The sequence below is a fragment of the Neovison vison genome, chromosome 3, assembly GCF_020171115.1.
Source record: "Neovison vison isolate M4711 chromosome 3, ASM_NN_V1, whole genome shotgun sequence".
Classification (NCBI taxonomy): domain Eukaryota; kingdom Metazoa; phylum Chordata; class Mammalia; order Carnivora; family Mustelidae; genus Neogale; species Neogale vison.
In genome coordinates, this window is record NC_058093.1 from 43,002,994 (window position 1) to 43,019,287 (window position 16,294).

At 48.4% G+C, this 16,294-nt stretch overlaps 1 protein-coding gene across 6 annotated transcripts in view; it reads left to right on the plus strand.

The window, feature by feature from the left end:
* The window catches only part of AGAP1 (ArfGAP with GTPase domain, ankyrin repeat and PH domain 1), a 515,463-nt gene that overhangs the window by 235,513 nt on the left and 263,656 nt on the right, over positions 1-16,294 (plus strand). For all 6 annotated transcript variants that reach the window (XM_044241902.1, XM_044241903.1, XM_044241904.1 and 3 more), the window contains 2 exons: positions 12,214-12,341; positions 13,303-13,458. In XM_044241902.1, coding sequence (XP_044097837.1) covers positions 12,214-12,341; positions 13,303-13,458 — 284 coding nt within the window. The remainder of the gene's footprint in view (positions 1-12,213; positions 12,342-13,302; positions 13,459-16,294) is intronic.

The window sequence follows — 16,294 nt, forward strand, 5'->3', positions numbered from 1 at the left end:
CAAGACAGCTTGATGAGTTGAGAAGAAGTGACAGGCTCATTTTTCCCCTCTTTGTTTAAGCCATTCATCTTGCAGATCCCGCCTGCCATCCTAGTTGTGTTGCCCATTTATTGGGATAGTCACGTGCCTCATCTTGAAAGACGCTGATTTGCATCCAACTTGAGAAGAAGTGAGGGAGAAAGTTAATCATCTCTTGGCCTTTTGAACGGATGTGCCTGGGGTTTAATTGCAGCATTTGGACCGTTTGCTACTCAGGATCTGTATCCAGCTCCATGTTAACCCAGGTCTTGGTGGGAATAGACTAGGGACCCAGTACAGAAAGTGTCCCTCTTTGCAGGGTCTTTAATTTCTGCTTTCCACACATCTTGTCTCCCTTTCAGATTAATGTAACCTGCAGTAGCTCCTTTTTAGCTCTCCCAGCTACTGAGTATCTATTCAGTTACGTGGAATAATGGTACTGAATGCTAGGTAGACCCCGAGTACACTGCTGTCCGGCCTCATCAGCGTACGGCAGTCTGTTAAGACAAGAGTACAGTGTTCTGACTTCTGAGCCAGTGAGCTCCTGAACGAGAGGTCCTGTGTCCAGGTCTAGGGGCCCAGCCGGCATCCCAGCCCCCACCCTGGTCTCCACACCTGCCAGAGGGACCAGCTCCTGCCACCCAGCATCCCGCTGTCCCCAGCTTGTACACGCTTGGACCTCCCACCTTCTCCTGGCTTAGAGCCGAGCGGAGACCCCGGAGACCAACACAGCCAGACTCGGGTGCGTTGGAAGGTGTGCTCGTTGTGCACTGCTGGCCGCCCACTTCGCAGGCACGACACTCTTATATTTCATGCCTCCCTGGCCATCTTTTCCTAGTGCTTCCCATTTTTAAGGCTTCTTCAGTGTTCCCCCAAGATTTATAATTCTCAGTATTTCCCTTTGAGAATTATCCCAACTTACGATTCCACCATAAACACGTGCCTTTCTTTGAAGCTATTCACGCTCCCACAGCTGGTCACAGACCTGGTGTACTGGTTCCCAGACATCTTGCTGGATTCTGATGAGGAGTGAGGAGCTTGGGGGCTCTAGGCCAAGACTGATGAGCACGGCTTCTTGACACCCTAATAAAATGTCATGGGAAGCGGCCTGACTTGTCTCCTCCACGGGATGCTCTGACAGAGGGCAGAAGCTGTGCTGGGTGTCCTGGCTGCTGGCTCACCATTTGCGGTGGTGGAGACAGCAGCTTCTCACACTCTCCCCTTGTTCAGTGGCTTGCCTAGCCCACACCAGCCACTCCATGACGTCATGAAAGAATAAGCAGGGAGTGAGTAGGGGTGCCTGATGAGGACACTTCCCCAACACACACACGGACAGTAAAAGTGGCCAACCCCATGTAGTGGACATAGAGTGAACAGCACTTGGGCATGACCAGGAGTGTTTTGGGGGCCCTTGGTGTCCATGTTGCACCCTCTGGGTCACACATACCTCGTGGGTTTTATCCCACCCTCACCTGTGGTGGGGAAAGTGGGGGGCAGAGCTGGGATGCCTCCTTCCTCCCTTCTGTTTCCTCGTGAGAGTCCCCACTCGGGTTCTTGGTGTCCGTTCCTGTTTGGAGAGCCAGGGGACCCTTATGAGCTAGGCAGCATGGCAGGCACAAGTATACTGTGGGTGGTTAGGGCTTTCAGGAGCCCGAGCCTGGCCCAGCCTGGTGCCCTGCTTCTCTGGGCACGCACCAGTGCTGGGTGTGATGGTGTCCTTTCTAAACCTCATGTCCTGACCAGCAGTCAGAGACACAGAAGAGGTCCTTCCAGCTGGAGAGGGACTTGGATGTATACATATCGTATCCCCAAGCGTAGTGCAGACCTGGAGAATATTTAAACTGGGAAAGTACACAGAGAGGAAAACCAGACCGCAGCCGGCACAGTCAGGAGGGATGACTTGGTGAAGGTCTCCAACAGGGTGCTGGTAGGGTTCGCCAGTTGGAGAGAACGTGGCTGCGAGTGTGGAGCCAAGGGAAGACCAGATGGTGCATGGCGAGGGGAAGGCAGAGCAGCTGGAGGGTCCTCCAGAAGGTCAGGGAGTGACCATCCTGTCCTGTTGGCACAGGGGGCAGTCCGGAGCCTGCAATGCAGTCCTGTGGGGGACACCAGACCGTGCTGTTTGCAGTGCCTTCCTTTTCTCCTGGGGGAGAGATGCTGATAGAAGCAGTTTTGAGCCCCAGCAGCCCCACGCTCACACAGGCTGTGGGCAGTACCAGCCAAAGAACACTTGACGATATGGTGTTGGGATATATTGACCCTTATTTTTCAGAGACATGAATGTATGCAGTTCTGTGGACCTGGGGACCTTGTGCCCTTCGGAGCCTAGAACCAGCAAGTGGTCAGCACTGTGGTTCTCGCCACCCACTAGCCCAGTGTCCATAGTGACTGTGGGACCCATGTTCCTGTGGGCAACTGCACTTGGGACTTGACTTTAAGGGGCAATTGTGACGAGACAAGGGTAGAGCGTGCATTTCCTCCAGGGGAATTTAACATCCCCCCTTGGTCACAGATACTCACTTTATGTGAAAATTAGGAGTGTGTATAAAAACACCAAACAGACCACATTTATTTCAGCATGGGTTTCTCTAAATTTTATGTTCTTTCACTTTCTGTGAAATGGGAAATCCAGCTGCCTTGGACATGGTAGAAATTTCCCCTCATTCTGAAATTAATGTCGGCAGCCTTGACTTTGCTCCGTCCTGAAGGTAACTGTTTATTACAGTCGGCATTTAAATCCCCCGATTAATAGGAGCAATTAAACAATAGCTTCATTTCCAGCAAATTAACAACCCTAATAGGTAATTGCGACATAAATGAAGATAAATTTGTTTTAATACAACGAGATAAAAAGAATACAGACAAGCACTGAATCTCAAATTAAGAATTCAGACTTCATTAGTTTGTGGAAAACTTGAGAGCATCCCCAGAAGAGATGAAAGCTAGCTTGGCTTTTCAACCAGGGCCTGTTTTGGATTTGAGGTGGTTGTTGTTGTTGTTGTTGTTGTTTTAATATAATAGAAATATTATGGTTTGTGCTTAGGTACACATAAGGTAAGTCATCAAAAGATAACATGCGCCCCCAACTCTCTCTTCGGAGGACTCCCTCGATTTTTGTCCAAAGTTTGTCCGGTTTTCTGCAGAAAGCAGATGCATAGAAGAACATTGCCTTTGTACTCCCCCCGAAGTTATCATTATGATCTTTTAAGTTACAGGGTACCTTTCCTTTTTTATTAATATTTGTCATAATTAGGAAACTGTACGGGTAGTTTATGGTTTGTTTTGTAGAAATGTAAAAACGAGCCAGGCCTGTTTATAGAATGATAAACGTAGCATTGGTGGCAATGGTGGGGCTGGGATGTCCGCTTTGGACAGCAGCGGGGTGAGGTCACAGGTCATGGCAGAGAGGGTGAGAATCTCACTAGATCCAGGATAAGGAGCTTCCCCTTGTTAGTCACTGTGCTCCTGGGAAGATCTAATGTACTTCAGAGAACAGGAACCAGGTCCAGACTGTCTCTCTTAAGAGGATCAACATACTCAGGTTTTGGGAACTTTGGCTTAGCCTGGTTCAAGTGTCCAAATCTGCTTGGAACATTTTTTAAACTGTGGAAGTTTACCTGAATCCCATCACTGAGGCTCGATCACTTCAGAAGAAAGCCTTCTGGTAGCTTTGAACTGTAAAATGATGCATGGTCAGCCCAGAATTCTATCCCCTGTAGGAGTATTCGTCAAGCACAAAGGAAGAGGGACAGTTCTAGAGACAAGTCTCAAAAGAGAAGGTCCAGTTGCCTCTATAAGCCATAAGAGCCTGGCTCCGGCATCAAGGCCACGGCGGCTCCAGTACAGCCCCTCACTGCCTACACCCCCGCCCCACACTCTCTCCCCATCTAGATGGAGAGGATCTGCAGCTCCCATTCCATACCAGGTGTCCTTCCAAAGCCAAGGTCCTGTCACACCAGTCTGTGAGTGGTTTTGTCAGCCCCCATTGCCTCAAGGATCAAGCCCACACTGGCCGCCCCTCTTTGCATATGAGAACCTTAAAAATGTGTTTCCAGTTGCCATTTTAAGCTGCCTCTCCCACTTCCTCCTCTCCTAACCTCCCTATCTGCTCTGCGGCTTCATCTGTTCACTTGTGTGCCCACCTGCCCAGGACTGGTTGTGTGTCAGGCACACAGCAGTTCTAGGAAGGTAAATGAAGCTTGGCATCCAGCATTTCCAGAATGGTTTAGAGCTCCGTGGAGTTGACCCATTGTCCCAGAAGGTGAGCAAACCATGCTTTCCAGTTGGCAGGATCTCCACAGGTATGTAAGTCCCAGGCCAGGCCATGGATCCCTCTGGTTCACTAATGTCATCAAGCATCAGACAACCTGAGAGACCTTTATGAACACATCTCTCCTCCCTGACTCTCTCTCTTTACCTGTTTTTCTGGCATTGTTCCCTCTATACCCAAAACTGATAATATAAAAACAAATCTAATAGATGGGGCTTGGGGTTCCAGCAGTGCCAAATATGCCTCCTTTCACATTGGCTCACTGAGATACTTGCGGTGAGGAAAATCCCACCTCAGATTGCTTGTCATTCCTAACGAAGTCACAAATTCAGAACTACATAGATAATTTGGTAATTAATTTCTTCTTAATTAATAAGATAGTTTAATGATCACTGAACTGTAATTTAAAACTGAGTTGAGACATTAGAAGATCTTTTATTTGTTACTGGAAGATTTACAACCCCTGGTGGCTTCTGTTATTTATGGGAGTTCTCCCCATGGTTCCAGTGGAGGAGCCGTTGGGTGAGAGGCGCCCCAGACGGCACCTTCGGGGGCAGCACCAAAGACAGGTGATGCATGCATGGTCTTGTCCTCTGTTGGTGCTTTTAAGATACTTCTGTGGAGTAAAATTAGAGTTTCAACGCTAGTTGATTTTTACAAGTATGTCTGTTATAAACATTTTAAATACTATTTTATTAGATTTATTCATACTTAAATTCCTGACTCACATTACTTACGGTCTGGGCTTTCCATCCTTTCATTCCTCCCCCACCCCACATTCTTGGCCTCCACGTGCTGCGTACAGTTTTCTGCAGTAGCTAAAAAATCATCTTCCTCGGATTTGGCTCAGTTCACACTAAATGTCCACTTGGCATCTAATTGTGGCTCTTCAGTGTCAGATCGATGTGCTCTCGGAGTGTTGTCCTTGGCTTCTCCCCGCTCCCTGCCAGTCCTCTGCTCCCCAGCACAGCCTGAGTGTGTGGGTCTCACCCCAGAGCCCCACTTACCCTGGAAGAGGCTGTCCGTGTACACAGTTGTGCTAAGGTAGAAGTTGACAAGGATGTAATCATGTGGAATACTGAATAGCAAGACATTGCACAATCTGTCCTTTCTTGCACTGTGCAGGGGGTGGGGGTGAGGGGAGGTGAAGGGACAGGCCACCTTGGAGCCTGGTCGCCTGGGACCCGTGTGGGGCGTGTGAGCAAATCATGAGGGGAGGAGGGCTGCCCAGGGAGACTTTGAGCAGTTCCAGCAGTGGCCCCTTGTCTCTGGTGGACAAGCTGGCGCTCTGGGGGTGCCAGCTCCTTGACTAGGTCATCCTTCTCTCCAGCTTCTGGCCCAGCCTCTGCTGCCTCACAGATGCCACGTCAAAAGTTCTCGCTGATTGATTCAAACAAATCATTTAAACCCAGAGAAGATACTTCGCTGATTAAATTTACTAATGTTTATTGTACTATGTCAAAAATGTCATAATCCTTAATGAAACCAAAAAGCTTAATTTCAGATGTTGCGGAAGCCAGGCAGCGCCTTGCAAACAGCTGCTCAGAGGCAGCCTCCCGCCCCTGGCAGGAGGCCGGGCCGCCATGAACCGTCATACGTCGGGCTTGGGGGTGTTGAGTGCGTCGTCGTCTCTTGAGTGACTGCACGCCGGGCGCTATGGGAACCCAGAACCGCAGCCTTTCCACAGGGACCCCGAGCGCGTGCGTGTACGAGCGTGTGCGTGCGGCGTGCGCGTGCGTGCATGTTGCCTCCTGCGCGCGCCGCAGCGTGCCAGTGCGGCGTGAGGAGGCTCCGCGGTAGCCGCTCTGGCAGCTGAGGGAACCAGGGTGCGGGGCCTCCCCTGAGGCTCCGGGCGGTGAGCGGAGGTGGGGCTCCGGGCATGGCTTCCGGGACAGGGTGGGAGGGCGACAGGGCCGTGCTCTGGGCTCGGTGACCCCACGCTCCGGGCTTCAGAACGACCGCGCCACGTGACCTGTACGGCAGGCTGGCCGTGGCCGGGCCGCGAGGTTGGGGGGCCGCAGCGTGGGGTTCGGAGGGGATCCCTGCTCTCTCCGGGGTTCTGAACCGATTCAAAAATAAGACGAGGGACTTGGGTCCCTGGAAGAACGAATTCCTGCTTTCTGTCGGTAAAGCTATGCTGCGAACTGAAGCTGGGCTGGGCTTCCCCCTTGGAAACCAGAGTCAGACAGCCTCGCCCCCAGGTTCCAGGCAGTGCCCACGCCCGCCCCCCCCCACCCCCCGCCCCCCGAGCTCCAAGCATGCCGGCTCCCACTGCAGGGTTGAGAAGGGATAGCCTGTTGCAGGACAGGTCTCCCCGTGTGGTCTGGCGCCTTTATGGGGACGCTGGTAAAGAGGCCACGAGTGCTCGGGCGGTGGGAGTCTCTTTGTGGAAGGAGATTCCAGGAGTGGACGGTCCATTTCGCTGCGGAGCTTCAGATGTGATGTGTGTCTGCTGGGAGCCGCGAAAGAACTGTGAGCAGAACGGCGCTGTGGGGGGACTGGCCTGCAGCAGAAGGGGCTTGGGGGGCTGCGGTGGACAGGACTGCTTTGGAAGCCAGTTCAGGAACCAGCCACGGAGGGGGAGGTCTTGGACCACGGCAGTGGCCATGCAGATAAATTTGAGATTCTGGTAATAGGATCAGTCACCTATGTCCCCTGTGTCCATCCCTGTTGGGGGTGGGGAGGTGTCCCGTCATGGATTTAGGTGGCAGGAGGGTGAGGCTCACTTGGGCCACATAGACTCTGAAGTACATCCCAGGGGAGATATGTGGTTCTGGAATGCAGAGGGTTCAGAGCAAGGCTGTCCTATAGATACGGGAGCCATTGGCATCGAGGTGGATGAGACTGCCCGGGGGCGGGGGGTGCACGGAGGTAAAGGGAAGCTGAGGAGGGCTGTTTGGAAGCACCCAGGCATAAAGAGCCAGTGCAGGGGGCTGAGCACCAGACGTTCTGGCTAGAGGAGGCAACTGGAAGTCAGTGTCAGGGAAGCAAAAATGAGTCAGGAAAGGAGGGAACAATCAGCCATGCCAAATGCTGCCCAGAGGTCAAGTGAGATGGTGGCCTCTAGTCAGTCACCAGTGGCCTTGGCAGTGGCAGGCTCCATCCTGGGGGTGGCGATGGTCAGGAGTGCCATGGTTAGGAGAACAGAGGAACAGTCCAGAGAGTCCCCTGCTGGTAGAGGGCCGACTGGAAACAGAGGTTGGCCAACAGATGGACGGTACCAGCGTCGGCTGAGCATCTCCTGGGTGCCAGTCACCAAGCTGCCTCTCTTACCCATTACCCAGATAGAATGTGAAGATCATAGAGAAAGTTAGGGTACAAAGCAAAAGGATACATAGTCCCTGTTCTGGAAGAGGTAGAATCTTATGGGGAGGCTAATGGGGAAATCTATTCTGTTGCCACATAGCATTGTTGCTCCCGTGGCAGAGCCACACTGATGGCACCTGAATCCTACTTCTGCCCCCAGTACCCCGTCTGCTCTGTTGACCTCGTCTGTGGCACTGGGAGCTGTGCGGGTGAAGTGAGTTGCTAGATGGGACTGTGTGGCCCAGATGTAAGCCACAACAACAAGGAGGGTACAGACTCGGGGGAGGCAGGAGAGGCAGGCCTGACTCCCACTGTCACCAGACGTGTTCTTTCCCTTGTTCAGTGCAAATGATTTAAAAAATAAGGTCAGAGCAGAAATTGGGCATCACACCAGGGTTTAATAAAGTCTTTTTGGGAATGATCAGAGAATCTTATTTTTATCACTAATTAAAGGGGGCCGTTTACAATAGGAAATCTTGTTTGTGGAGCAAGGAAATATACAACTCACTTTCCTTGTTGCTGAAGTTTTTGAATAAACTTCTTTTTAGGGACACCTGGTGGGCTCAGATTTTAAGCATCTGCCTTTGGCTCAGGTCATGATCCCAGGGTCCTGGGATTGAGCCCCTGCGTCAGGCTTCCTGCTCAGCGGGAAGCCTGCTTCTCCTTCTCCCATTCCCATTTGTGTTCCCTCTCTCACTGTCTCTTTTCTCTCTGTCAAATAAATAAATAAGATCTTTAAAAATAAATAAGTAAATAATAAACTTCTTTTTAATGAAAGGATGGAAATAAGCATATGAAAGTATAATTGAGTGTGGTTTAAAAAATCATCTCAAAGTCATCACTTACATCAAGTAGGGGCACCACCAGCCCCCTAGAAGTCCCTTATGCCCTGATTATAGATAGATCTTTTATCTGTTATCCAAATAAATTTCCGAATTATGGAGGAAGTGCCTTTTAAAACAGCATGGAGCATTAGTACAAAATATACGGACACTAATGAAATTGGTTAGCAGTGTTGGGTAAAAGAGCAAACATTTCTGTATATGGTGATGACAGCATTTAGGACTTAGGTATAGTTCATGTCACGAACACTGAGAAAACAGCACCTCCCGATGATAACAGTTCCAGATTCTTAGCTCAAGTGATTGGGTTTGTGTTATTCATTTATTCACATCCATGTATTTATTTAAGACATGTAAGAGGGGCACCTGGGTGGCTCAGTGGGTTAAAGCCTCTGCTTTCAGCTCAGGTCATGATCCCAGGGTCCTGGGATCGAGCCCCGTATCGGGCTTTCTGCTCCTCGGAGAGCCTGCTTCCCCCTCTCTCTCTGCCTGTCTCTCTGCCTACTTATGATCTCTGTCAAATAAGTAAATAAAATCTTTAAAAAAAAAAAAGGCCATGTAAGATACTTCACTTGTTGAATGAGCAAATGTAGGCAAAAACTTGATAGTTAAAAACTGCCCAGCCCCTATAATCTGGGGTAATACTGATGTTTTAAGTCTCTTAACATTCCAGTGTTATAAACATCATGAGTAGTTAATGATTGTAACTCAAGAGAACAGTTCCTCCCTCTGGCATCCCACTGCCTGTGAGTTGTTGGGGAGGGAGACTCATCCATCTGTCCCACCATCTGTCCATCCCTCTCTCCCTCCCTCCATCCATCCATCCATCCCTCCCTCCCTCCCTTCCTCTGTCTCTCTTTTCCTTCCCTCCCTCCTTACATTCCAGCTACCCTGGGGCTGGCTCCTGTAAGTTCACTTGCTTTAGCAAAGTCATCCGAGGGACGGACCATGACAGTATCTCAGCAGGCAGTAGTCACGCTAGCCTTTGCACACCTGAACGATTCACCTTAGAAGGTGTTGAAGTGAGGTACACAGAGACTCTACCTTTCAGGTCACATTGTTGGGGCATTCAGCAAGTAACAACGGTGACACTTAACCAGAGGGGAGACACTGGTTTTCACTCTGGCGGGGAGGATGGCCACACCTTACTAGATAGTCACTTTGCCTTCTCTTTCCTGTCTTTCTGTTCTTATTCTTGAGTCACATGCTTTCATTGCTCATCATTAAGTTTTCCCCAACTTTTATGGGTTATCCTACAGCTCTAAAGCAGTCTAATTTTTTTGTTCATTTGTTTTGAAGATTATTTATATCTTTTATTTGAGAGAGGGAACTTGTCCAGGGTGAGTGGCAGAGGGAGAGGGAGAGCATCTTAAGCAGACTCCATGCCCAGCACGGAGCCCAGTAGTCTATATATTTTAGAAAACAGTATCTATAAATCATTTTCTTTTGCCAATTGTTTATCGAGGCAGGAAGACAAAAGTTACGGGCAAGATGGGAAAATGGAATGACTATGATGAGTAAAAGTTCTAATAAAGTAAAAAGATGCAACAGAAGTTCTCACTTTGGTTTATGTAAATAATGTGGTAGAACAATTAGAAGAATTTCAGTACTTAACAGGCACCACACGCTTCATATAGCTGTCACTTGGGGGAGAAGCCTCGGTGTAAAAACGTTATTTTTGGCCATGAGCTCACTCCCTCTAGCCTCCAACCAGAAGAGGTGGAATAGAATGTTCATTTGCACTTGGAGTTTCATAAAATGAGGATTTTATCTTAATTTTTTAAAGATTTTATTTATTTGACACAGATCTCAAGTAGGCAGAGAGGCAGGCAGGCAGAGAGAGAGGGGGAAGCAGGCTCCCCACTGAGCAAAGAGCCTGATGCAGGGCTTGATCCCAGGACCCTGAGATCATGGCCTGAGTCAAAGGCAGACACTTAACCAACTGAGCCATCCAGGCACCCCAAAATGAGGATTTTGTAGCACATTTGGCTTGTCTTGGAAAGTTTCTCAGATCTTCCCTTCGTGTAGAAAACAACTGTAGAAAACGCTTACACAGAGCTCTCTGGACAGCCTAGCTGCATTCCGTTCGGGCTCTGTGTGCTCTCTGCAGGCTTGAAGATTCTAGCCTGTGTGGTCATCCTGTGGTATAGTGACTCTGAGGCTGGGAGTAAAACAAAAATGCCTCTGCACTGCTCATCAAAACCCCCTTTCACTACCTCCTCAGAAAAAAAAGAAGTACTTTGGCAGTCACCCTGACAGTCATGACTTTTGGTCTTTGGATTTCACTTCACCTGCATGACCCATGTTTTGCAGCTTTTGGAAGCTGAGCTTAGATTTTATTTCCGAGTTCACATAATGATTTTTAAAATGTTCTGATATACGTCTTCAAAGACCCTAGATCGATACGCCAATGGTTTTGAAATGACAGAATGCTGCGATATTCCTCTGTAATTTAAACATGATTAGCTGATGAAGCTTGTGATCAATACACTGCGGGAAGATAAATTAATTGATATCATCCTTTCGGGATAAGAGGCCCATTGGAGGCGGGATGTAACTAATGAAGCTGCTGCTTCATCTCTGAGAGCCATTTTTTACACCCTGCATTTTCGCTTCATCATATTTACACGATCATTCATTTATAGGAATGCCATAAGCTGTGGACAAACCAGTTCCCTATTAAAATTTTGTTCATTTGGAAAGGAAACCACGGACACTGTGTGTGCTCCTTTAGTGTTAACAGCCTATCGCTGGGGATGACGGTGTGTTCCTTGGCACAGGCATCTTTAAAAATAGCAGCTCTTGGGACTGAGACAAGGATTGAACACCATTGAACTTCATTACAGCTTGTCCCCAAAGACACACATCTATTCAAACAAAAGCTGCAGTTCTTCTGCAGTGACACCTATTGGTGTGGGAAGAGTTTTCTTATTGTGGACTTCCTTTCCAATTAAAGGCAGCATGCTTTATCAGCGAGCCCATTTGCCAAGAGAAGTTATGGCTGGTTGAATTTAGATTTGTATTGATTAAGATAAACTTCCAATGTGTGTAGTAATGTATTTAAATAAAGTCTTTGATATAATTACATGTCCTTGGCTATAATTCTATGCAGTAGCTTATAAAGTTAAGAGTGATTCTTTAGGCTATGCAAAAAATAGATTTTTGATTTTCAAGGGGGAGAGGTTAAATTACCTTGTCTCATTTAGGATTATTTTTGCTGCGAGTAACAGGAAAAAATTCATAACATTAGAATAATTTGAATAGGACAGGTGTGTATTTTTTATTGTTTTGTTTGATGGTCAAGGCTGCTGAGGTGGTCTGGGCAGGGCTACCAAGGCTGGAGCTGGAGGGCCAGCTCCCTCTGTCTTGTGCCCCACTACATGTGGCTTCTGTCCCTAATATGGCTGCAGAGGCTACAGCTTACATCTGTATTTTCAGCAGCAAGAAAGGAAAAGGTGGAAGGAAGAAATGGGCCAAGGGCAGCCCTCTCAAGGAAAATTTCTGGAAGCTGCCGCATGAGCCCTCTCGACAGTCATCCCCCCGGCCAGTACTTGCCTATGTGGCCGCACTTAGCCAGGTTGCAGGAGAACAAGGAGGAGGAGGCGCTGGGAAATGCTATCTTTATTCTAGTGGTCCTGTGCCCAGCCCCAGAGGTGGGAGCTCTGTTACTGCAGAGGAAGGAAGTAGTGGATCGTGGGGACAGCTGGTGGTCTCTGCCACACTCCCTGTATTTGGAAACCAGCCTCAAATGAATTCCTCTTGTCTCCCATCCACTAGTTGCCCAGAAGATTGTGGCCACGAGGAAGAAGCAGCAGCTGTCCATCGGGCCCTGCAAGTCGCTGCCCAACTCCCCCAGCCACTCGTCCGTCTGTTCGGCACAGGTGTCCGCTGTGCACATAAGCCAGGTATGTGGGGTGGAAAGGCACAGCAGAACCAGGGAGCGGGCCAGTCCCAAGGGTACTCTTAGCCAGTTCTATGCTGGATGTCTTTTTTTTTCCTTTTCCACTTTATAAATAACAGCATGTTGGTAATTGACTGCACATTTCCTTGAGAAACTGCTGTGGCCAAGTGGATTTTATGGGAATCATTCTTCAGTGTTTCCATCTTCACGCTGCCTGTGTTGTGAGGCATGCTGGTATGGGCAGAGGCTCCAGGTGTGCGTTGCGCTCTTTGCTTTTGATTTAAATTACCCTGCGTTGGTCCTGGTTCTGGTCTGCTCATGGGTTGAACAATTGTGGGTAAACCTCAGTGGCTAATCCCACTACATGCTTAAATTTGGTAGCACATCGCAACTATAATTACCATCTCCCTTGGTTACATCTTTCCAGGGTAACATTCTGGCAAATTAATTACTTGAAAGCAAACAAAGTAATTTTCACTTTGAAGAGCCAAACCCATAGTCTGCTAAGGAAACCATTGACTTGGTTTGCCTGTGTGTGTTTTTAACTAATATTTCTTGGGCAGGTGTTATATTTGGACTCTTTTAAAATGCTGCAGTGAGAGGGTTTGGTATACCACTTCCATTTTCCTTGGGGAAATCAATAAGTGATGGATTTACAGTAGGGCCCTATGAAGGTAGACTCAAGGATGTGGATGGGTCATTTTCAAATCAAATAACAGAACCTCTCTTTCTCAAGTCACTTTTCTTAGGAAAAAGTACTTTATGAGATGACTGGTATAGTCTACAATGAGGCCATGTTCTACTCGATGCTAATCAATTAGCTGGGTCAGAGAAGCTACCCCACCTGTCATGTAGGCCTCTCTTCAGTGTAACTTGCTAACTTGTGGCTTACGACCCTGCAAAGGTGGTGACATTAGGTTCCTGGAGCGTGTCATTAGTAAAACCTTCGTTTTTCATTGTTTCAGACAAGTAACGGAGGCGGGAGCTTAAGCGACTACTCTTCCTCTGTCCCATCGACGCCAAGCACCAGCCAGAAGGAACTGCGAATCGATGTCCCTCCCACTGCCAACACACCAACACCTGTCCGGAAGCAGTCCAAGCGCCGCTCCAATCTCTTCACCGTGAGTGTCTGCCCCAGAAGCTTGAGTGAAGAACGTCAATCACTATGCATCGATTAGTTGCTGGATGGTTTAGTGTTACTTGTAGAATCCAGACTTAGTTAACGAGACTAGCACTGATTTCTTTGAAGGTCTAACAAAATTACAAGAAGCAAGGATTTGGGCACTGAGGAAAATGTGAATTTTTCTGTGTGCAAGGAGTTCAGATACATGTGTCAAAATGAAGAGTGAGGGGCTGTACAAGGGTATTTATTATCTCGTGGTTGTCCCAGTCTCTAGCGACAGACTTGTCACTCTGGGTATGAGATGACAAAACTGTGCCAGAATCCCCAGACGTGGGCCTCTAACCTTCCCTGTGGGATGCATCAGCGACTTCGGTGTACGGAACTGTCCCTTCTCGGGCTGGGGCTTCTGAGGATTTATCACGGGGGTGGAGGGGTGGGGGTGGCTTCATCACCAGGAGGCTTCAGTGTTTCTCAGAGGCTCCTCGACAGGAGGCTCTTCATTGGACTTTTCTTCAGAGTCATTTGTGGAGCATTTTAAACCTGAGGATCATCTCCATGGGCTTAGGTTTATGAACTCAGAATCTGTAGGTGAGCCCCAGGCATGTGCAGTTTTTAAAAGCTCCCTTGGGCAATGGGGACACAGAGAAAACCCCTAAACCAGCGAGGAGGCAAAAGCACTCCCACCACATCCCTTCCTGTGCACCCAGCAGACATATCCAGTCAATCGTGAGAGGCTCTGCAGCTGACCCTAGAGCTGCAGGCAGAACTGCTGGCCTGTGACTGGAGTCGTTTGACCTCAGAAGAACGTTTTCCCTCCCGAGACCAGGTGTGTGCATCATAAGTTTATCATTTCAACCAGTGCTTTTGCTCCCTGGGGACACCTGGCAGTTTCTGGAGAAATTCTGAGTTGTTACAACTGGGAGCCAGGTGGAGTCATGGGTAGCACCTGAGGTTGCTGCTAAGTATTGTACAAGCCCAGGTCAGCAGTACAGCACAGAGTCATGTGGTGCCCTGTTTTAAACCATTGGACTTCTCATTTTCGGTGATTACCGCTGACTTAGATGCATATGAGTCCAGGATTTCATGTCTTGAACTAAGGGGGGCTCTGCAGGGGTGGCTGGGAGCCTCAGCTGACCTGTTGCCTTATTCAGAGACAGCATTTCTGATGTTGCATGCAGCTGCCAAGCCTGGTAGACACCCATGCCTTTCCTACCATGTTTGAGGCAGTCTTCCTATTGGAGAGTTGCCAAGATCTGCTGCCGACAGAACGTCCACTTTTCTTTGCTGCCTACCCTCTGCCACGTCAGTTCTGACGGACGCTGTTGCTGTGAGTGCAGGGTAAGGAGCAGACAGATCAGACCCAGACCCCAGCCTCCTGGGGCCTCTGCTTAGCCTTCCTGGGCCAGAAATGGCAGCATTCTCTGTGAGTCGTGCTGCTGGAAGAATCTCCCGAAGGGTGAGGGGTCTTAGTGGCATGGATTTCAATTTTGTGTCTCCACCCTTGCAGCTGTGAAAAGAATTATGACAGTGCTAATAAGCAAAAGCAGTTGTAGGACTGTGTGACCCACTGGGAGGGAGGTGTTCAGCCTTCTACAGTATGCAGGGGAATGCATGATTTGGTTATAAACTCCTCTGTGATATAAGAGGCTTTGTTGTGAAATGTTTCACACACCAAGAATTAACAGCAGTTCCCAGTGCGCCCAGTACTGGCAGCACTTGGCAACACCCAGGCCGGGGGAGAAAGAACATGCAGGCTCACCACACTTTCCAGGGGCTGCATGTACCGGTCATCAGCTTTGGTTTCCATTCTAAGGAAGAGGTGAGAAGCCAGGAAGTCTCTTTAAAAATAGGGCTGTTTGGAAAGACAGCTGTAGCATATACTCATTCCTACTCTTTAAAGAGTAGCTCTGGAATTGGAATGTACCAGAAAACATTATCCTGGACCCTGCCTACTAGGTAACCATGACAACCCAGGTTGCATACAAAGGAGAAACTTTAAGGCAGGTGGAATAAAAAATATTAAGAACTCTGTTAATATATACTTCCTTCCCCACTACTGTCTGCGGAGACTGGTTTTCCTGTCTGTCAGGAATATTTCTTGCCAGAGTCAACCAACATTCAAGACAAGGTGTTTTTGGAGAAGAAGGAGGGGCCGGAGAAGAACTGAAGTGAGGCATGAGGCCTTCCCCTCCTTCTCCAGGCCAAGCACAAGTGTGCATGCAGCGTGCGGCATCCAAGAAGAGACGAGGGCCCCCAGCAGCCCAGACTGGGCTGGGCGGGTGCAGAGCCAATAAAAACTCATCCTTACGGTTACTGAAAATCTCCATTAATTATGTCGTAATTAATATGTCTAATAGTGGAAAAGCCTCCCTGTGAACCTGTACACGATCACTCCTTACTCTCTTTCCCTTTCAGTGTTGGAAAACAGCTGGAGTAAACCATTTTAGAAATTGAGTCCAGCCGTGCAGCAGTTCTTAAAGGGAACAGAAATTTGGGGTTATGAGGGAAGCAAACACTGCAGTGGATTTACATCATGGCATTTAAGGAAAAAGGTTAAAATCCCAGGGCGTGACCCAGGTGTTGATGTTGAACAAAACGGTGATGGTGGTGGTGATGGTGACTTGTGGGTATTTTTAAGTTCAAGATCTTAGAAATAGGAACTCCACTAGATGTCAGTGTCATCCAAGGAATGAGAAGAGGCAAATTAGTTTTGAAATTGTAGCAATTAAGAAACTAAATTCTCATTATTACCAGTTTGCATCTACTCTTAAATATGTAAAATTCATAGACTCTTCATCTCTGGCAGTTGTTGGTAATTATTGGCTTAAATTGGG